General features: G+C 38.6%; 3 protein-coding genes across 8 annotated transcripts in view; 1 reads left to right on the top strand and 2 right to left on the bottom strand.

Moving 5' to 3' along the window:
• Positions 1-554: 554 nt before the first annotated feature.
• On the bottom strand, positions 555-9,466 carry armt1 (acidic residue methyltransferase 1). Of its 5 annotated transcripts, none has more exons than XM_008397698.2 (5): positions 9,445-9,466; positions 4,248-4,353; positions 3,930-4,171; positions 3,510-3,675; positions 555-3,012 (listed from the first exon to the last, which is right to left on the bottom strand). In XM_008397698.2, exons 2-5 carry the CDS (start codon positions 4,320-4,322, stop codon positions 2,233-2,235), a joined length of 1,263 nt encoding a protein of 420 aa, XP_008395920.1. In that variant the 5' UTR covers positions 4,323-4,353; positions 9,445-9,466; the 3' UTR covers positions 555-2,232. The 5 variants fall into 5 exon arrangements, with proteins under 5 accessions (XP_008395920.1, XP_008395918.1, XP_008395919.1 ...); XM_008397696.1 differs by lacking the exon at positions 9,445-9,466 and adding an exon at positions 5,216-5,313; XM_008397697.1 differs by lacking the exon at positions 9,445-9,466 and adding an exon at positions 5,216-5,313 and having other exon boundaries at positions 3,930-4,126.
• Positions 8,630-19,710, top strand: zbtb2b (zinc finger and BTB domain containing 2b). The gene is made up of 3 exons (XM_008397695.2): positions 8,630-9,105; positions 13,334-13,514; positions 14,295-19,710. Exons 2-3 carry the CDS (start codon positions 13,342-13,344, stop codon positions 15,694-15,696), a joined length of 1,575 nt encoding a protein of 524 aa, XP_008395917.1. The 5' UTR covers positions 8,630-9,105; positions 13,334-13,341; the 3' UTR covers positions 15,697-19,710.
• The window catches only part of akap12b (A kinase (PRKA) anchor protein 12b), a 45,055-nt gene continuing 42,315 nt past the window's right edge, over positions 18,191-20,930 (bottom strand). For both annotated transcript variants that reach the window (XM_008397692.2, XM_008397694.2), the window contains one exon: positions 18,191-20,255. The gene's annotated coding sequence lies outside the window, so the exon portion shown is untranslated. The remainder of the gene's footprint in view (positions 20,256-20,930) is intronic.

The following is a 20,930-nucleotide window of genomic DNA, read 5'->3' as shown; positions in this document are numbered from 1 at the left end:
GAGAAAGTATTGCCCCCCCCGCCCCCTCCCTTCAAGTAACTGTTGCAAAAATGCAGTAGATATGTTTCAGATTATTAAACACATTTTACTCTCTCACCAAAGTGAATACAAAAAAACATTTTTAAAAGATGACTATCCAAATTAACCTGGCCCTATGTGGAAAATTAATAGCAAGCCTTTTAAAGTCATGATTAACCACATTTTTTAGAAAATTGAAGTCAATTTCCTTAGCTACATCCAGCTCAGATTACAGCAAATAGAGCTATTACTGAATTATTAATGGGAATTTTTTCACTATTATAAGAACCCACCATAATAGCAAACATTACGGTCAGGATTGCGGTTATTTTTTTATGTTAGTTCCATCAGAGCATCAGTACATAACTATTTGAAAATATGAAAAAAATGCAATTAAAGTGCACTTTATTTTTAACACTAAATCTTCACTACTCAGCATGGTGAACTACAGTCGCATATTGGATAATAGTGTTTTAATATCTTATATGCCGTGATGAAGCCCATCAGTAATTGCCAATAAAATAATACAGTGACTTTTTAAATCCTGATCACATATCTTTATTGCAATAAGGATCACAACATATTGGGGAAAAAATTAAGTTCATTTTGTTCACCCCCCAACTGTCAGGCCAGTAGAACCAGGTGATGACTTAAACGTTTCAGGAAATGCAGACTTACCAAAATTACTCCAAGAGTACATTGACAAATCATTCAGGAGGTCACAATATAAGTCAGATCAACATCAGCACATTAGCTAAAAAAGAAACATCTCCATGACCTCAAAGACATTTGGCAAAATATTCTGTAAACTGGAAGGAAAAACCAAACTTTCTTCAAGCTGTGTGTTCTGTTGTATCAGGGTTAAAATTATCAGCATTTCCAACAAGAACATGCTGTTCAAACGCTGCAGTAGGAGTTTGATGGCCTGCGGTTGACTTGTTGTTCAGAAGTTGGAAAAGCTGTCGTAATTCATAGATTAATTCTGCTCTCTACCAGAAAGCCCCGATTGGGAACGTCTCATCCGTTTGTAAGTTTAAGCTCACTTCAGTCATGCAGCATGACAATGACCCCAAGGATTTGGAGTGGTGTAGTAAAAATCTGAATCTCAATTCAATTGAGATGCTGTAGCGTGTAACATGACATTTATGCTGGGGGAAAAAATTTGCAAGATTGGGTCAAAATTCCTCTTGTGAAAGTTTCATGACCAGTTATTGCAAATATTTATAAGATTTACAAGGGGCCAGACTGTTAAGTTTATTTTTTCTTTAATAAATAAAATAATTTCAAAAAATGCCATTTGTAATTACTCAGGCTATATATTTGATGGTACTGAATGACATAAAAAGAAAGAAGTTAGTGAGAAATCACAGGCTTATTAGCATTCTAATAAAATTTTGCTGGTTTTATTCACCATTATTCCAGTCAACATTTTAACATCTCGGGGGGGGTTGATTATCTCAACGTTTCACTTATGTTCTCAGTAAAGGAACACAGAGAAAATATTTGTTGCATGAATTTATTAAATAATCACTTTGCTCCAGGAACCCATTTAATTAACAGCTAAGTTTCAAACCAAGATCTGTCATTTTTGTCAATTAGTAAAGAGGTTTTATTTTTTCCTCCAAAACAGAAGCAGCACATGAAAGTCACCTCACTCCTACACCCGCTTTTATTACCATCAACATTTATTCAACTGAGCAAACAAACCTTCCACAGTGCTAGTTCAGTTAAATGATTTTCTCGTTTTGCAATTTGTGATGAATTAAAAAGAAAAATCACAAATAACCATTTTAATACCACCAATGTTGCAGCTTTGAGGTTAGATTTAATAAACCCAAAATATAATTTTAGGTTTTCTATTCTATTCTGCGTGAACTGTAAACATTCTGACTTAATTTAAAGTGTAGGATACACAAGTTATCTGCAATGTAAACCAAACATGAGATATTAGTGATGTAGACAAATGTACAACCATTGGCAGCTGCAGTTCAACTTATAATTTGTCTAAAAATTATGACATTTTAAATATTAGATGGCATTGATATATATTCAGTCTGTTCTTGTGCATTTCGTGAATAAGTTTGAAGTCCATAAAAAGAACCTTTGATAAATTTGTCTCGTTATGGCTTAATGGCAGCACCTAATTTTGATTCTTTCTTACAGTAAAATCTGATAAAGTCCAGTCGTCCCAGTCTAATCCTGAGGTCATGCTTACTACTCCAACTTTGGGCCGTGGAATTGAATAACAGCATACTTCCCATTGGTCATCCATGATGGGTCTTCGGTGCTCAGCTTCTCCCCCTGTCCCAGCTGCAGTCCGACCTGCACGTTGGCTTTGAGGGTTCTCAAACTGCATAGCGGTGCAGGCTCAAACCCTCTCAGTGCAGTACAGAAATCCACCGCGTGGCCCCAGGCCCTGTCCCCAGTCAGCTTCCTGTAGTTGAGATCGCCTTTAAATAGCACCAGGTCTGCTTCCTGCAGGGTTGCGTACAGGTCGGGCGCATCAGCTGCCATGTCGCAGAACTCGTGGGGCTGCGTCCAGAAAGGATGGTCGTGATAGCTCCAAATACCCTCATTGAGATAGCTCTGCCACTGGAAGCCACTCTTACTCATCCACTTATGATTGGCTGCCATGGTCTGCCGGATGGTCCACTGAAAGTCGTTAGCCGTGACATCAGAGACGAACCACGGGAAGCATTTGCCGTGAAAATGAATGTGACGCGCGAGGCCCGAAGACACCAGAAAATCTGCTAAGACTAAGTCAGTGACCAGCTCAAAGCCAGCATTGTCTAGCACAATGTCAACTCTGTCTGCAGTTTTTTGCCCTGACCCCTCCGGCCTTCTTGACGAATTAAGAGTCAACCATACCATGTTGGAGTCATTCACCAAGATGAAAGACTGTAAGCTGGGGAGGGAATCTATTGGACTAGCCTTCTGGGAGTTCTCTTGACCAGCAGAGATGGAAAGATCACACTTGTTCCCCCAGAGAGAAACCTAGAGGAAGTCAAAGAGAAAGCCATAAATCCATGTGAACCTTTTTCTTCTCAATCATTGCTGTGATTCTTTGTAAACGTTACAATATTTTTACCAGAGCAAAAAAATTGGGGTTTTGTAGGGGGAAAAAAAAACCTCTTCTATATACGGTATTTATGTTACCAGTGTATCCTAAATACCGTACAGATCTATTACATTTATCTATTCTAACAACACAACCATGTTAATGTTATAAAAGATTTCTTCATTTTAAAATGATTTATAAAATAGTGTAAAAAAATAGTGATATGCTTCACATTTAGAATATTTTGTTGAGATAAGATGCAGTTTTAATTCAAATCTGGGGGACTATATTTACTTTTTGGTCATTTGTTTTCTGGGATATTTAATAATCATACATTTACATATTCTAATAGGACTCATTCTCCTGTTAAATCAAGCCTGTATGTTCCCTTTACTCTGCAGAGCACTCGATACTAACTGTTAAATATACTGACCTGAAGCAGTTTGTTGAAATATTCAGATAGCTGGTTCTCTGACAGCTTCTCCATGCTCTTCTGAACGTCTCCCAGGTACGTACACAAAGCCATCACAGCCTGCTGAGACTCAAAAAAACTTTGGGTCTTTCCCTCGTTAAAGACGTCAAAGTTGTTTATTGGAGGACTGAAAAAAAACCCACAAAAACAATCAAAAGAAAGTTTACTTCAAAATAAAATTAAATATAGCTAAATGCACAACATAAAGGTGTACACATGGTTTTAGTCTCAAGGGAAAATACCCATTCCAAATAAAACCTTGTTAAATATATACTTCTTTAATGACAAAGAAGCTTGTCAAACATATCTAACGTCAACGTTTTGGATCAGAAGACTTATGTTTAAAAAAAAAAAAAAAAGAAAAAGGTAAATCCTACTCACTTCAGCCAGATTGCCTCTTGTATCCTCCTGTACATGTAGCACTCCACATACAACCAGGGCGACTTGAACCAGCTAACAAGCTCCTGGTCACCCAGCTGTCTCTGCTGTCTCTGCATGTACTGGTTCCAGGACTCTGTGTCTGACAAGCCATCCATCAATTCCAATAGTGGCTTATCGGTTTGTAGCTCATTCCTCAGCTTAGACAGTAGAGATATTGCTTGTTTCTCCGCACTGATCCCCTCCTTTTCAAAGGAGAATAAACTTCTAAAACAACCCCTATTAAACATTGAAAATTAACTGAACAAAAACATCTCTTACCTCACCATGTTCCTCAAAAAACTTGTTTTTGTTACGATGTATTGTGTCTACAGCTTTAGTCAAAATGGTTGGCATTCTGTCTCTTATAGTCAAATAAGCAAACGACCTAAAGAAAAAAAAAAGACAAGTTACTCAGAATTATATGCTGAATAAAGAGCCATTCATCTACATTTACTCTCCTCTAATGCACAACACTTAATCGAAATTGGACACATTTTTTTCTAATCTAGACTAATATAAAACTATAAATCAACTTCAGTTCTTGAAATCTATATTTAACTGTAGAAGCCTAAAAAAACTTTAACAATATTTCTGGGCTTCTTAATCACTTTACATGCAGTCCAGCCTGTAGATCACAATACACAGACAAGTAAAACCTAGACAGAATTATTTTATACAGAGACATTCTATGAAACAGTTTTCAATTCATTTAACCGTTTTGTAATTTGTGATAACTGAAAAAAAAGCAATTAATTAGCTTACAAGGGATACAGCTTGAGAGCTTACCACCTATAAATGCTAAATATGGACAGAATAGTCCCAGACTGTTGGAATATTATGAAACTGTTTTTATTTGTGAAACCGTTCTTCAAAATGTGAAATTTGTGAATTTGTGGAGCAAGACTGCGTTACATGGTGTCCAGCAGTCTTGAAACTACCCATGACATCAGATGAAGTTAACAATTAAATTGGCTAATTATTTGGTAGTATATTAATACTTATACTTACTAGAATAAGTCAAACCTCCAATACTGAAGCTGAATTAATTAAATGTGATGCTCATCTATAAATGCAGACAGAGAGTAGCTCAAACAAGAAATGTGTTAGCACTGAGCCACCGGTACTGCCTGGGACTCTGCTATCATATGGCTATTGGTAAAATACATCATTATATTTTCCCACATTGTAAAACACACCCTGGATTGGTTTGCCAGTTTGCCAAGTCATTCAATTAGCTATCAACATACCCCGTCACTTTGGCAGACAGTGAAGGAGGAACTCCGTAGCCAATTTGACCCGCCGCCATTGTTGTTGCAGAGGTAAGCGATTCAAATGTAAACTTTATTGACAACACTTACACGGACATTGTCAAAGTAACCAACTGAAACTTGTGAACACGTTTTTTGCTTGTCTTTTAGAAATAACCAGTAACAACGCTAAGCATCATTCTCTTCAGATTTTTTTAAAAGAAGAATCCGATATGTTTATATTGCTGTAGAGTCGTAGTGTTACGTTTGTTTTGAGTTAGTTGTGATGCTGCCATCTAGCGGCTAAAAAATAGACTGCAACTTCAACACTTATTCAAAGACGACGTTGCCCTCACGTTCATAACAGGATTTTAGTTATTCTTTTAAAATGTGTTCGCTCTCGGGATGTGTCTTTTTGGAATTGTTATCGCACTGCGCATGTCAAGTTTGTTGTTTCCGGACGCAGCCAGAGCATCCTGGGTTGCCTGGAGCGACAGTTGTCATGGAGATATTGATTCGCCCTTTCAGAACAGGCCAGAATTCGAACCCCCCTGGGGTCAAATTAATGGATGCCAACTGCCGTTAAACTCTAAAAAGAACAAGGGGAGAGGGCCCCCCCACGCTACCCCCAAGCACAACCCCCCACTCCCCGGGGCTCTTTGGCGGGAAAATAGGAGGGTTTAAGAGGCTATCTACTGAGAAATAAATTATTCTTAAGTTAGTTTCAGTTAAGCAGTCCAATTAAATATTAATAGCATAATATATGAGTGTGTAAGAGAGATACATATAGTTAACGTCACATGTGAATTCAGTTATCTTAGCTTGTAATTCTGTGTTTAACTGAGTTGGTGGAACTTGAAAGAGAAATGTAAATGTGCTGTACTGTCTGTTGTGATATAAAACAGCTAACCTGTAAAATAGAGTCTTGGAAGAGCATTAAGCCAAGAGATCATATGAGGGATTGAAGGTTTGGATACAGGAAAGGGCTTCCTCCACGTTTGAAGGACATACCCAAGTGATTGGCCACAGTCACATTTTACAGGCTGCAAAGATCCATCCATTAATCCTGGCCATGTTTTTTCCCCCCTCTCTCAGATCACTATAGGAACAAGCAGGCCCGTCGTCAGGATGCTGGGGTCCCTGAAAGCAGGAGTCCAGCTGCGTCCACCTCCGGTGTTCATCCACCACGGGCCTCCCATCCCCCCGCCGGGGCCCTGCCTGGCCGGATCTGTTTTTCTAAACCGAGAGAGGAGTGACTCACCACTCCGGTTTTAAAACAGGCCAAGGACGAGGGGGAGGGCAGCAGCACACGTTAAAAAGCCCTGTTTAAGCGGGCCGCTTTCAGCTCAGCACAGATGCACCAGGCTTGCTGGTTTTGCTGTCTGGAAAACTGCGCACTGGCACAAATGTGGCATTAAAAGTGTGTATTGCAGAATATGTTGTTGATTTAAAAATCGATTACTGCAAGGCAAATCAGTTTAACGGAGATCAGAGATGGGGTAGTCATGTGAAGGTCCAGTCAGCATCTCCTTTAGAAAAAGCTGTTCTCAGAAACAGCACGAATTATTGAAGAGCAAAGACGTGCAAAACTAAAACTAGTGATTACAATGTATTGACCTTTGTGACAAAACAGAAAGGTGGCCCAGTGATAAGATAGATAACAGTTTATCTGCTTCTTTCAATGAGCCCCTGCTGTGAGTCTTTCAGCAAACTAAACATGCTTTTGTTCATCTGTCCTTTCCCCTACTACTGCTTCACTAGTGGCCTCTGTCAATGTTTTGTTTATAACAAGTGTGTATTACTTTATTTTAGGGCTCTATTCATGATATTGTATACCTCTTTTTATATTAGCAGGGTAGAAGCTGGAAAGATCCTTATGAGTTCTGCTTCACAGACTTTCTCCCCCCTCCTGTATCACCCATGTCCATTTGCATAGAGTCTCCGCCCAACCTCCTTCTGCAGTGCATGCATTTTTACTAAGCTAGAACTTGCTTAGTCTGGTCCTTTTCCTATTAGGTAGAAATACTTTAAAGGTCTGGGGGGAAAAAAGGCTGTTTACGTTGTGACAACCTCAACCAACTTACTGATGACAACATCTGATGACAAAATATTGACACAAATCCAAAGTGCAGTTGTGAGAAGGTCCTCCTACACTTCCTGTGCCTGAGAATAGGCAACATGTGTGGTTTAGCTGAAGTTCTGTTCTTTGACACTCCTTTCCTCTACTGAAACCTCTTGCGGTGAAAAGGAGAATTTTCCACAGAGTTAGTAATTTCACTGTTTATAGCAGTCAATATTTTTATTGCTCAATATTTACTGCCTATTTTCACATTAGTGTGAGTTATTTTCAGATTATGTTGAAACATGAACATTTTGTAATGATCATCACGTCTGTATTAATTAAGGTTTTTTTTAATCACATTTACTAAAACCACCAACGCTCAAATCAATATTAATATACCTTCTGTGATTTTGATTGATATGCAGTAATATTTCATATGTTTTACAAACTTCACAATGGAAACACATTGTAAAATCATTTGAAAGTAAAAAAAACTAATAAAAATAAATTAGAAGTTAGAATAAAGTACATAGATGTGAAAGAATTGTACTCGTTTGTTACGTCATCCTACCCTCTTTTAGTGTTCTTACATAAGGTTAGTTGTGTGTTATTTTTAATAATGTATATTTTACCTTATTACATATTTTACTTTGTAAAATATGTAATATTTTACAAAGTAAATATTACATATTTACATATTAAGTGAAATGAACTTTTTTCATTTCACTAAATGAAAAAAGTTCATTTAGTGAACTTTTTTCACTAAATGTGAAAAAAGTTTCACATTTAGTTTTTTAACTACTTCAGGGTAAATGACTTAAAACTTTTCTCTTTAACCCTTTTACGACCAAAATTGTACATAGTAGAACCGTAGAATTGTGGCTGGTTTTTATTTACTTTCTGTTGCTTTTGTGCCTTTTTTTTACTTATTACATATGATGTATTTATTTGATGTTTCTGTGTTTTGTGTCAAGTTTTATTATTTTGTACAGCAACCATGTCAGTCTTGCTGTTTTTAAAGTGCTTTATAAATAAACAGTCATGGTTAAAATAAAAACGCAATGATTGATGAGTTCTGCTGCTTTTTTTGAAACAACTTCAGTTTTCAGTTTCTCACATTTTCTTAATATTACTTATTTTTATATGTGTAGTAAAATTAAAATCTGAGACACAACATATTCTGATTTTGCTATTTAAAACATATAAAAACTGAGTATAAAAGAAAATACTAAAATATCAAAGCTGTTATCTGGTTTACCTAACTTCATAACTGTTAATATTTTTGTTTAATAGATTCATAGATAAATGATATATAGACAAAAGTGAGTTTGTAATGTAAATTTTAAAAATGATCTGATATAGCTGGGACATATTAATTCTACCACCACTCTATTGTTATATTGAGGCGCTGTTACCACTATACGCTGTGACTGTAACGGTTGGATCTCGCCGGCTGTCAGAGAAAGAAACAGAAAAAATGGTTAGCAGGGCTTGGTGCCACGACGGTTACACAGTGCGGGAAATTAACGTTAACTCAACCGCCCCTTCAACGGATTTTTACAACGGCTGCTTTTTTCCCTCATCTCTCCCTACTCTCTCTCTCTCTGACTGTTTTCTTTTTTCTCCCCACTCGCAAGTCATGTGATTGTAACGTAAAACCCCTAACCGGAAAACACCGACGGACGACCCTCCGCCGCCAACGAATGCTGCGTTTACAAGGAACACAGTTGAAGCTGCAGCGAGCGCAGAGAGGACGGACGGCTGGGTCTCCGGTAGCAAACAAACAAGGGCGATACGGAGGAACTCCGGTGATTTCAGCAGAGCGCAAGTACGGTTGCCCAGCAGTACATTCATATATGTTCGTTTAGCTAACACTGGTTCGTTATTTTTGCGGTTCGGTTTGTTTCTGGCTAACTGTAATTGTCACGGGGAAGTTAAAAGAAACGCGTTCGTGACCAGCCCCATCCCCCTTGCGTCTCGCGCTGTCTGTTCCTACGAGCGCGCGCGTGTGTTCGTGCATGTGTGTCCGTTTTCTCGCGCTAGCAGCCACGAGAGACCGACGGAGTCCTCTTGTTTTAATGTGCTTCCCCACGATTATTCTTCGTGTGATTTTGCTGAAATATTTTGTTTACCAGATAGAACTGTTTTATTCCTGCGTCATGTTTACCTTTCTCACACGCTTTCCTCTCAGGCGGTTCACTGTGTATTTTCAGAGTAACCGAACGTCTCACTACGGAAGCGACAGTTCCACGTGTCTACATCACAGCAGGGGCGGTGCTAGATCTTTACAAACAAGTTGGCAAAGACATGGCATTGTGGCAGCTTATTACACCATGGGATTTAAACTAGTGTCATTTAAGGGAACTCTGTAGTAGTCCTAATAAATTATGTAGTCAGGCGCATATAGCAAACCCCAAGATACTTACGGTTATTTTGTAGACAAATTGTTTCAGATATGCCCAAAATGAATATGTCACGACTTCAGAAACCTTTTGTACTGTTTATACATTGATAATCCAGTAATGACAATATAACTTTTAATAAAATCAGCTGCAAAGACTTTTAGGCCTAACTCTGGGTTTCTCATGCGTTGCTGAAATAAAGTTTTAAAGTAAAACTCATGCGTTGCTGAAATAAAGTTTTAAAGTAAAACTGTTAAGTCAGTAATGACTAACAATTTTCCCCTTTATGTGGAATAAATTTAAACGTATGCTTGTTGTTTATTTGTTCATGTATCACTATATATGTATTGTTGTAATTTTTCTTGTTAGCACTGTTGCTCTTAACAACAAAAGTTCCCTGGGTGCGATTCCCAACCGGGGCCTTTCTGCATGTAGTTTGTACATTCACTTTATTAATGCGTGGTCTCTGTGTGGGCAGCCCATAGGTTGCCCTTAGGGTTGTTTGTGAAGAGATGTTTGTCGTGTTCGCCTTTGATGTGCGTCATGATACTCTGGCAAACCAATCCAGGATGTACCAGTTTCTGACACAAAGACTGCTGGTGGTAGGCAGGGATATGTAATGGATGGATGCTGTGTTATTGTTGATTTTTTCATTTAACCTACAGTCTGCCATGGACTTGTTTAATTTTTCTGTAAATGTTAGACTGTATTAAGTGCTTATAGGCAGAGCTAAAGCATACAATTTTCTGCTAATGTGGTAATATGTAGATATGCACCAATCGGTCCACTAAAGATCAGATACAAGTGGGTACAATTTCCAGAAATCTGAAGATAATTAACTAGTTATTTGCAGGTATAGACATCACGGAAATATTTTTAATATTATTTGAAATCTAGCTTGATTTGGTTAGGTTATATGAGGATTATCTGTGAAGAGTAATTTTTAAGTTGTATCACAGATCCTCAGTTTGATTTAGGTCTGGTCATTCTAACTCATGAATATACTTTGATCTGAATATTCAGTAATAGACTACCATAAAACGATGAAATATAACCCCAAAAATACCTTTTCGAATTAGTAAAACAGCCCTGCAAAATAAAAGGCAAAAATATTTTGCTCAGCTAGAACTGAGACCCAAATGAATGTGAAATGTTGCCACACTGGAATCCCCTTCCCTGTTTCAACTTTATTTCATTCTCTAACAGGATTTCTCCCACGATTTTCCAGTGTTAATTTTGCCATCAACTCTTACCAACTTCCCTGTCCATTTGGGGGGGAAAAAGCATATTCACAGCATGATGCTGCCACTGCCGTGTTTCACAATCATTTTTATTTTTGCTAAAAATGTGAAAACCATGTACCGATTTCCTGCCATTGCAAAATTATAGACTGCCTTTTGTGGTTGTATCGCAACCAAATATGAATATTTTATAAAAGTAGACATATTTTTTGCAAGACATTGTTCAAATGGTTGAGCCATTATTTTATTTTTGATTGTGGTTTCTGTTTTGATACTGCAGTTAGAAATTAGAAGATGACCAATAACTTTCTGCAATATACAAATGAGAAAAACACAATATTTGTCTGTAATTTTATCATTTAGCCCTTAGATCCGCTGTAGATCTGTGGACGACTTTTTAACTAAGAGCCTGATCAAAGCTTTTTTTTCTCCACGCTGGTGCTAAGACAGAACCTTGAAATTAATATTTAATGTTATTTAAGATATGATTAATCTCAATTGCTGCAAAGTGTGATTGTTATTCAAACCAGGAGGTACTGTTTGATGCAATAGCAACTTGCTACTGAAATATGATCTTTATTTTAGGAGAAAATTTTGTGACCTTTACACAAACTATAATTAAAAATGACACACTAACCAAGCACCTACCATAGAAAACTAAGCAATGGAAAAATCAGTGATGTAATCAAATTAATATCTACAATCGTCTTGTGAAGCCAAAAAAACGCATGCATGCTGTTTATTTCATTCTCTACAAAGGTTTGGTTTGAAGGCAGAGCGTTTAAAAGGACATGTGTGAAAACAGCGTTTTAAACATTTGTACTGTACAAGCACGTATTTAGCTGGTGGTCTCCTTGGGCCACCAGCTAAATGCTTTCTGCACCTGCTGAAAGTGGTTTCTGTTGTCTCCCCTAAGCAGATGAGTAATCATATCAGATTTCAGTCAGTCTGCACTTACAGATCAAAATATTTGTGTCACCGTTATTATAGATACATCTTTTTACTAAGCTGTTCAGTTTAAAACATAAACCACAGCGTCAAATGGTATCAAGAATCTGTAAGTTCTTCAGGGGTTTTTTTTTTTTGAAGGTTTGTGGCAGATTTCTGATTGTTTAGAAGACTCAACACCGATGAAGAGCCTGGTGCTGTCTGTCTCCAGACTTTTTACTTGTGCTGTTGGGGAGAAAGTGTCAGTGGAAGGAGAGTGACCCTTCCCATAGGCTGTTTTCATACTTCTCTTGAAGGGGGTAGAACCAGCTCTGCCTTGGAATGTGTGTCGACACCCATAACCCTGATCATGTGATGGCCTGGAGCCCTCTGGGTCCTTTGGTGACCTTTGGGGTCAGCAAAACTCATCTCATTGGTCAGCAGAATGCAGGCACCTCTGAAATGCCTCTTAAGGCTGACTTTGAGTGATTGGTGCTTCATCAAAGTAAATTCAGTTGAATTTCTAAAGTTTGTTTATGGTCAAAGCTGTGTAGATTATATTTTTAATCATACACATTTTTCTTTTAATTAAACGTCTTCCTAAATGTTTTGTGTCACAGCTAAATCTCTCTTTCACCAGAAAGAACTTATTAGTCTTAATTGTAGGTTGATTACTATTATCAAGTATCGAGGTTTTAAAAAATTATGTTAATCATCTTAGCGAGACTTTAAAGAATGCACCCCTTTTTCCATTTGTTGCTGTGCACTGCATATCAGCTGGCCGAAAGACAGCCAGCCTATAAACACATTGAGCAATGGAAAACTACAAATCAGTTTAGCATAGTTTTTCTATGTTGTTATGCATCAAATAATACATCTATTTAACATTATCATTTTATCTTTTATAATGTATATAATATGTTATAGGTAGAAGTAACTGATTCATTTTGCTTTTAAATAAAGCTAATGCTGCCTAAGCGGTTTGATAATTTTATACTTTGTGGTTTTCCATTTTGTATTTAAATATGGTGATATTTTGGTGTTTTACTGAAGCTCATCATACTGTGACAATCTTTGTCCCATGCTTGATCTCAACAGTTTTTTTGGTTTATATGACAATTTTATTCTCACGATTATCAATCGAAGTCAGTTAAGGACTTGTGTGCATAAAATTTATGGTACTATAAAGGAGTCAGGTTGTTGGTTAAAGATATCTGGAATTCACAGTTAAATGAACTAATTCAAACAGAGGTGTTTTGTTTGACCAAACCCCTTTTGTTCCTCACTGTTTACTTCTGTTTGATACAGAGTAGATATATAGCCTCCATTATCTCCAAGTGATTCTTTACAGCTGTGCTACGTTCCCCTTTGTGAGGTTGTTAGATCATCACTGACAGCTTGATCCTTTGTGGTCACAACAACCTCTCGTCTGCTGCTTGACGGGAAACTTATGGCTTCTTGTGTGTGTTTGTGTGTCTTTGTGCAGGTTGAAGAATGGAGTTGGCCAACCATGGTCTTATCCTGCTGCAACAGCTTAACGCTCAGAGGGAATTTGGCTTCCTGTGCGACTGCACTGTGGCTATTGGAGACGTCTTCTTCAAAGCCCACAAAGCGGTCCTCGCTGCCTTCTCCAACTACTTCAGAATGCTCTTTATTCACCAGGACAGGTAGGAATAAATGGGTCCTTCTCTGTGTATATAAAGATAGAAAACAGAAGTTGATGCACCCTGGCCTGAGTCAGCTGTTTGTAAAACCACCTGCTTTGGAGTGTTTTTTTTTAAACCTTATAAGTTGACTTGTGAAGCAATTGGTTGCATTTATTTAATATTTTATTTAGGGGTGTCAGGCTAAAAAGGACCTGAATACACACCACACTTTTTTTTATCACAAAATTCTGCTAAAACTACTTAAATTTTTTAGTTGAGTTAGGACAATATGTGGAAAACGTCAAGATTTAATTTAAAACAGGGCTGCACAATATATCGGCACTAACATCGGTATCGGTCAATATTAGTCAATTTTCGGTCTGATAACTAAAATTGGGCAAATATTAATAATATTTATTTCTATCTTGTTGCCATTTGTTTCTGGAGGGAGAAGGGATCATATTGGTCATGTGAAAGTGATGCAGAGCAGGATTAAGGGGAGTTTAATCGAAGCAGAGGAGCAGTGCTGGAGTCAAAAGCCGTCTGTGTGCCACTGCCAGTCTCGGTCAGGATTCTCTTGCAAAAGACATTTTTAATCTCCAGGGGATTTTCCAGGTGAAATAAAGGTTAGATGAAACGGAATGACAAAGGAACATGAAGTATTTACAATAATGGTTATTGGCAACAACGACAATAGTAATAAAAGATATCGATATCGGCCCAGATTTTTGAGTCGGCGCAACCCTAAGTTAAAAGCCTGTAATCTTTTCCCACTATTCACTGTAATGTGTTTGGTTCCAGTGACTGCGTGCGTCTGAAGGCCGCTGACATCCAGCCAGATATCTTCAGCTATCTCCTCAACCTGATGTACACAGGCAAGCTCGCCCCCCAGCTGATAGACCCGGCGCGTCTCGAGCAGGGAGTCAGATTCCTCCACGCGTATCCGCTCCTGCAGGAGGCCAGCCAGTCGGTGTATTCCCACCCCGATCAGAGCATCAACCTCTCCACCTCGCTCTACGGCATCCAGATATCCGACCAGCAGGTGGCGCTGTCAGCCAGAGTACCAGCTCGTCGACAGCTCTCCTCACCCTTTGACTTGGAGCAGCTGAACTCGGAGGGGAAAGTGTCCTCACCCGCCATGGTGTCGTTCACAAACGCCCTATTGTCCAAGCAAGCTGCGTCGCCCCCTGATATCGAGGCCTCAACCAGCAGCGCCAAGGCATCCGGTGAGGAGGGGGCAATGGACGTACTGAGCGCAGATGGTTCCTCCGCCACTGCGATCCTCCATGTAAAGCCGAGCATAATGAAGAGAAGTTCCTCCTTCAGGAAGTATTACTCGTGCCACCTCTGCAAGAGCAGATTCACCCAGAGAAGTCTGCTGAGAGAACATCTCCTGCATCACACACAGGCTCTCCAGCAGGCGGCGGAGCCCAGCAAGGCGCCGCCGTCGCCTGCTGTGATCAGAGAGAACAGCGTGTTGGCAGAGGGGCCTTCTAAAGGAAGCAAAGCCGGCTCGAGCGCCTCGGCCACAGCTGTGGAGATCATCAGCGACAGCGAACAAACTCCCGTCTCAGGCACCAACTCTGACTCTCCCCAAGCAGAGGTGTCCACCTCCACGTGGGGGGTGGGAGGGCTGAGCTCTCAGGCAGACACCCCGCCTCCGTCGGACATCGCGGACATCGACAACCTGGAGAACGCCGACCTGGACCGTGAAGTGAAGCGCAGGAAGTACGAGTGCTCCACGTGCGGACGCAAGTTCATTCAGAAGAGCCACTGGCGCGAGCACATGTACATCCACACGGGGAAGCCCTTCAAATGCAGCGCGTGCGGGAAGAGCTTTTGCCGTGCCAACCAAGCCGCCCGCCACGTCTGCCTGAACCAGGGCGCCGACACCTACACCATGGTGGACCGGCAGAGCATGGAGCTCTGCGCTGCAGGGGAAGACAGCAACCAGATGGAGGCCATGTTCTTGGGCTCCTCAAAGCCTTACAAATGCAACATTTGTGCGACGACCTTCTCCAGCCCCGCCGAGGTGATCAAACACCTGTGCTTCTCCCAAGGGGGATTAGCAGGACTGCCGGGAAGCGCAGGTGTAGGCATGCTGCTGCAGCAAGAAGATATCTCCAAAGATGAAGGCTCTGATTTGTCCAACTCTGGAACCCCACCAGTACCGATAAAGACTGAGGAGATCCTCGTAGAATAGCAGCCGAACTGTTTAACATGTTTGCCATCTAAATTATGGTTAAAATAGGTAAGTTAAAGAAAAATTTGTCAGGGTATATTTGCTAGATATTCTTAACCTTTATTTCATGATAAAGTGCTTTAAATGTGTAGACCCTAAGAGTGCAAATTATAAAGATTTCTCTCGATACAATCATAAAAATTACACACACAGATTTCACTGAAAGGCTTTGGGTTAACCAACAATAAAACACTGATTTGTTATGCTGTAATAAACTCTTTGCGTGCAGCTGTCTGCGCTTTTTGACATAGGAAGAGGAAGCTGAGGCCGTCTAGAGTTGTTAGACATCAAGAGTTGCAAAACGCCGATAACTCCTCTGCTACTGCAGGGAATTTCCACATGGGCAGAAATCTAGACATAAACTGGCAGCTGCCAGCACACAGACCAGAGACAATCTGTGCTCGCTGTATTTGAACCGACTCTCAGTGTCCGTCTTCCATCCTCTGATGTCGGCCGAACAGAATAAATATGTTTATGTGACGTAACGACCATTCACCGCATCTTCCCCAGCACACGGCTACGTGTGTGTACGCCTCTGTGATTAGTGGTGTCTTAGTGGGATTACCGCTCCTGTCTTTTATTCCTCGTCACACCAGACGTAGAAACAGGCTCGCGTTGTCTAAATTTATGCCACTTTTGTTTGTTTTCCTCACATTTGCCAGCCTTGTTATGTATTATATAACTCTTTGGTTACTAACACTGTAGCAACATGTTCCATCCAGACCCTCAAGCTGAGGCTGTAGAATATTGTAAATCATGTGTGTTTTCATATAATTCATTTGAATCTATTTCTGGATCCCTTTTAAAGTTTATTTGATGTTTTTCTAATTTTATACACAGCGCTATATTCATAAAATGACAATATATTTGAAAAGATGTAAGATGACTAGTGGACTGATCGCTTCCAAAATCTTAACATGTGAAGGATATTGAATAGACTTGTGTTGAATTGTTAAGAAGGTTTTTCAAAGTCTTGCCAAATGTGTGCTAAAGGATATTTGTTGTGTTAAAAGGGAAATAGTTTATTCTATATTTTAACATCGTTTTTTTTTCTCTTTTTTTTTTTTTTTTTTGTATTTGTATGTTTTTAGTTTCTGCCCATACGAGAATAAAGGTGTGATAGAAGGTTGCAACTTTTAGAAAAACTTTGTAGAGGCCTGATTATTTCAGCTATCTGGACTGGAAGTCACATCTCAAAGAACAAGGTGGTTTACACATGTTTTGTTGGAATATAAAATGTGTTTTATTAATCTTCCATATCAGTTCTTGTGCTACTGATGACTAGAATTAGAGGTTTTTTATAAATGTTGAATAAATGAGAAGCTCACATTAATATATTGGGTATAAATTTTTTTTAACATTATTTCATATGTATGCAGATAATCTAAAGCTGCCAAAGAGTTAATTTTTCCCTCTTACTTAAAATATTGTACCTTTTTTTCTTTGTATTATAAATTTCTGCAAAATTTGATCTTTACTCCAGTAGCTAGACTGGCTTTGAGCTTCCCATTCATTCATTTTACAATGTTTCATATTAAAATAATTAATTCTCTCTCTATATATATATTGAAATTTCTTCACAAAAAAAGAAGCTATTTTTCTTCTCTTTGATTCAGCAACTCTCATAGTGATACTGGTGAAATGTATGTGTAAACTAAAGCACACAGACATGTTTGATTAACATGTTAAATAATTTTAAATGTCCTGCTTGAATAATGTTTAATTATAATACTTAATGTACATTCTCGTTGTAATAGCTTTGATAATTTCTTTATCCCCTATTCTAATGCTAGAAATCTAAAGTTTGCAGGATTGAAATTTGATGCAGTTCACGCAGTCTGTAGCTAGATGGCGCTGTTTTCTTTTACTCTCCGCTCAGGTTGAAAGAGAAGGAAATGGTCAAAAATGAACAGTGATTGTTCACCAGCTGTTTCTATTTCACCATGAATCTGAATACTTTTTTTCCTTCACTTGCGAGCTGTCAGTGATTTTGCTCATTTTGAAACTGATCAAATTTCAATGCTACTGTCCCTTAATTTTCCAAACAAATGATCCACTGAAATATGCACACGTCATTGGAAATTCTCCATGTTCATTCTCAAAATTAATGTCTGTGCTCGATCTTTTTCTAAACAGCCAAACATCTCAGGAAGTTGAGAAGTTTGACTTCACTGTCAAGCTGTTGGTCATTAGATAAATAGTTTGGGACTATTGTAGAGTATGCAATGTAAACCTCTTCCTGGTGCCCATTTGACATCTACTGTGACGATTCTGTGTTCTCAGGAATGTAATTTTATCTGTTTGAAACGTTTTTTGGCCATGAAGAAAGAATAAAAACACGTCTTTACATAATAGTGATTTTGTGTCGTGACTACCAACTTGCCAGTTGAGTTGCAAATGAGTAATTGTTTTAAAAATGCTTGTCTAATTCAAGAAGCAATAAAGAACCCAGACACATTTTCTCTACCTTTATTGAATGAAATATAGACAAGTTTCTGAATCCTCACTATTAACAGCTTGGAAAATATAAAAGACAACTATGACCATGCTACATGAAAGTTTTGCTAAATGGCTGCAGGTTATTTGTTAATATTAATATTACAACAATATTATTTAGGTACATACAGGAGGTATACAATTTGTACAAATGTTATCAGGTTCACAGTTATTGTGGGTTACAAACTGAACGGAGGGCTTAAGATGGGTAGGGTAGGCTCTAGACGCTGATCTTTTGCAACAAATGCAAGTCTTTAGTTTTCTAGCTTTCTCTAATCATTATTTCTTTTTTTTAAATAAAGCAAATATGGATCTTTTACACACAAGATTGGCACCTAAACTGTGGCACAAATGTCCACATATTTTAACTTAAAGCTGAAATAAATGCGAGCTTTTAGCACTGCTAGCTTATATAAGCCACTAAATTAAATTTCACTGATTCTAAAAGCACCTCTACGTGACTGACCTGGTGCTATTCTAAAGTTAATCAGAAATAAGCCGCTTTGGTGGTACAGTCTAGTTGCTGGACTATTCTTGAAGCGTCCTTTTACAACCGAGATGCAATGCCTGACTCAAAGTAGCTGTGTGGATACTTTGGGAAGCTAATTGGATGCAACTGGTATCCTAGTCCTGTGATCAATGGAAAGACCATGGCTCCCTGATTAATCTTAACTGAATTTGGCTTTTAGATTAACGGGAAAAAAATGAGCTTTAGTATTTATTCCTGGTACCATGAAGTTTGTGCCTTTCTAAATCATCCCTCGCTCTGTTTGTGTCCTCCCTGGTGCCAGTTTTAATGAACCTGAGCTATAGCGCTTGGTGAAGAACACAACGTTGTGCAGAACTAGCTCACCTTCAACGTGACTCCCAAGAAGTCAGGGATTAAAGGGTGTAAATGTTTGGGGTTTTTTTCCATAAGAAAATGGTGAAAAACAAATGCACTTTCTGTGTTTCTGCACAGAAAGCGAAGAAGTAATTAATCAGGAAACATTGAACACCATACACGTGAAATGCTTTGTGTTTTGTCTTAAATTCTTGTCGGACCAGTGTTAAAAACTGGCATGTGTGTATTCTTTGTAACACAGCAAATACTTCTGCCACATTATAAGCTTAAAGTGTTGTCATAGTATTTTATTATCACATTAAACAATGTGTGACAATGTCTTTTCACAGTATATCAGGCAGTGAATTTGTCTTATGTACATGAATCTCATGAAATATTAAGTGGGGATGCAGAGTGAAACACACAATGTGATAAATCCAAGCACGTGGTGCATTTTTAGTAGTTAATATTTTAATCTCTGCTCCTCTGCCTATGGAATAACACTTGTACCATGACTCAATTATATTTACCTACAAAGCCTTGAAATAATTGTATGCAACTTTTTTTTTTATGTCTATCATTATTCAGCCGGATGCAGTTTATGAGAAATTTTAAGACGCGTCCAAATCAAGTTTAAAACAAAGCAAAAAAAAAACCTGTTGCACGACAGCATAATGTGACGTCCTTACAATAAACAAAACGAGACGAAATAAAAAGTAGAAATAAGACACGTATGTTGTGAATGAATGAATAATCAAGATATAAATACAATATACATGATAATAATCACCCATCTTTTCACCTTCTCACACCACTGCTACTATACACATAAAAATTCACACTCCTGCATACAAAACACTTCCAACTCCTCTCCACCAGTTTGCAGCGGGGGCAATAAGAAAGTCACTGAAGGTGTGATAACAAGCCAAACAGGATGTTTCTTAAGGACTGGACATGCATGAGTGTTAAGGTGAGTGAGGGTGCAGTGGGCTGTCATGGCGCTGTGACAGGGCTGCAGGGGAGAGTCAGAGGACAGGTGGGAGGAGAGAGAGGAGGAGCTGTTTCTCAGTCTCTCTGAGCAGGATGGGCAAGGTTCGGTCATAGGTGTCACCACAGAACATCCTCTCTCATTTTATCTTTCTCTCTCACACTTCCTGGTCCTGACAAGTGTGTCTCCCAGGCAACGGTGCTGCATCCTCACCTGTGGACAAGGCAAAAAAAAAAAGATTTTAGAACAAGAGACCATACAGTAACCCACAGGTGCAAATTTAAGTGAGATTCCTTTAAGTCCAAAGTCCAAAGCAGACTTCTATCATTTAAAACCAACTCTGCTTCTAAAAACATTAAAGCAATTTGTTCAGACAACAATTAATGGACCTTTAAAGCATCATTTTTCTTTTCACTTCCAGTAGGCAGCTATGTAGCCTACTGCAAGAACTAGTGTTCTTTCTTTTTTATACAAAAAATCGAACAAAACAAGTTTATTTGAAACAGGAGTATATCCTGGTGTGCAAGCAATGATCTTTCTGTGTGAAACATACTGAAAATGAAATGTAAAGCAGTTTTGGTCAGAGTTACTGTCTGGAAAAAGAAAATTATGTACAAAAAACTATGTTTTTAAGTTACACTTTGACACTATATTTATATTAGGTAGCTATGCTTAGCACAGATGTTTTTCATGTTCTGCCCTCAGTATGTGTTTCAAACAGGAAGATCGTTTGTGCTGAACTGCCTCCTTGCTACGTTTTCATGTAAATAATCACCTGCAGACATGATAAAAGTATATTGCAGTGGTTTCCCATAAACCACTATAATGTTTTAGAGTTTGGAGTTGTTTTAAGATGAAGCTGAAGCTGTCTTGGTCTGCAGTCGTCTT

This window comes from Poecilia reticulata, linkage group LG21, assembly GCF_000633615.1.
Source record: "Poecilia reticulata strain Guanapo linkage group LG21, Guppy_female_1.0+MT, whole genome shotgun sequence".
Classification (NCBI taxonomy): Eukaryota; Metazoa; Chordata; class Actinopteri; order Cyprinodontiformes; family Poeciliidae; genus Poecilia; species Poecilia reticulata.
Note: the sequence above shows the minus strand (reverse complement) of the source record. Positions and strands in the feature narration are given on the sequence as shown.

Excerpts from the sequence above, each read along its gene's own strand:
- armt1 (XM_008397696.1), bottom strand. The coding sequence starts at position 5,274 with ATGGCGGCGGGTCAAATTGGCTACGGAGTTCCTCCTTCACTGTCTGCC. Across the intron at positions 4,172-4,247 it reads TTTTTGAGGAACATGGTGAG|GAGGGGATCAGTGCGGAGAA; the intron begins GTAAGAGATGTT and ends TCCTTTGAAAAG. Across the intron at positions 3,013-3,509 it reads ATTTCAACAAACTGCTTCAG|GTTTCTCTCTGGGGGAACAA; the intron begins GTCAGTATATTT and ends GACTTCCTCTAG.
- zbtb2b (XM_008397695.2), top strand. The coding sequence starts at position 13,342 with ATGGAGTTGGCCAACCATGGTCTTATCCTGCTGCAACAGCTTAACGCT. Across the intron at positions 13,515-14,294 it reads CTCTTTATTCACCAGGACAG|TGACTGCGTGCGTCTGAAGG; the intron begins GTAGGAATAAAT and ends GTTTGGTTCCAG.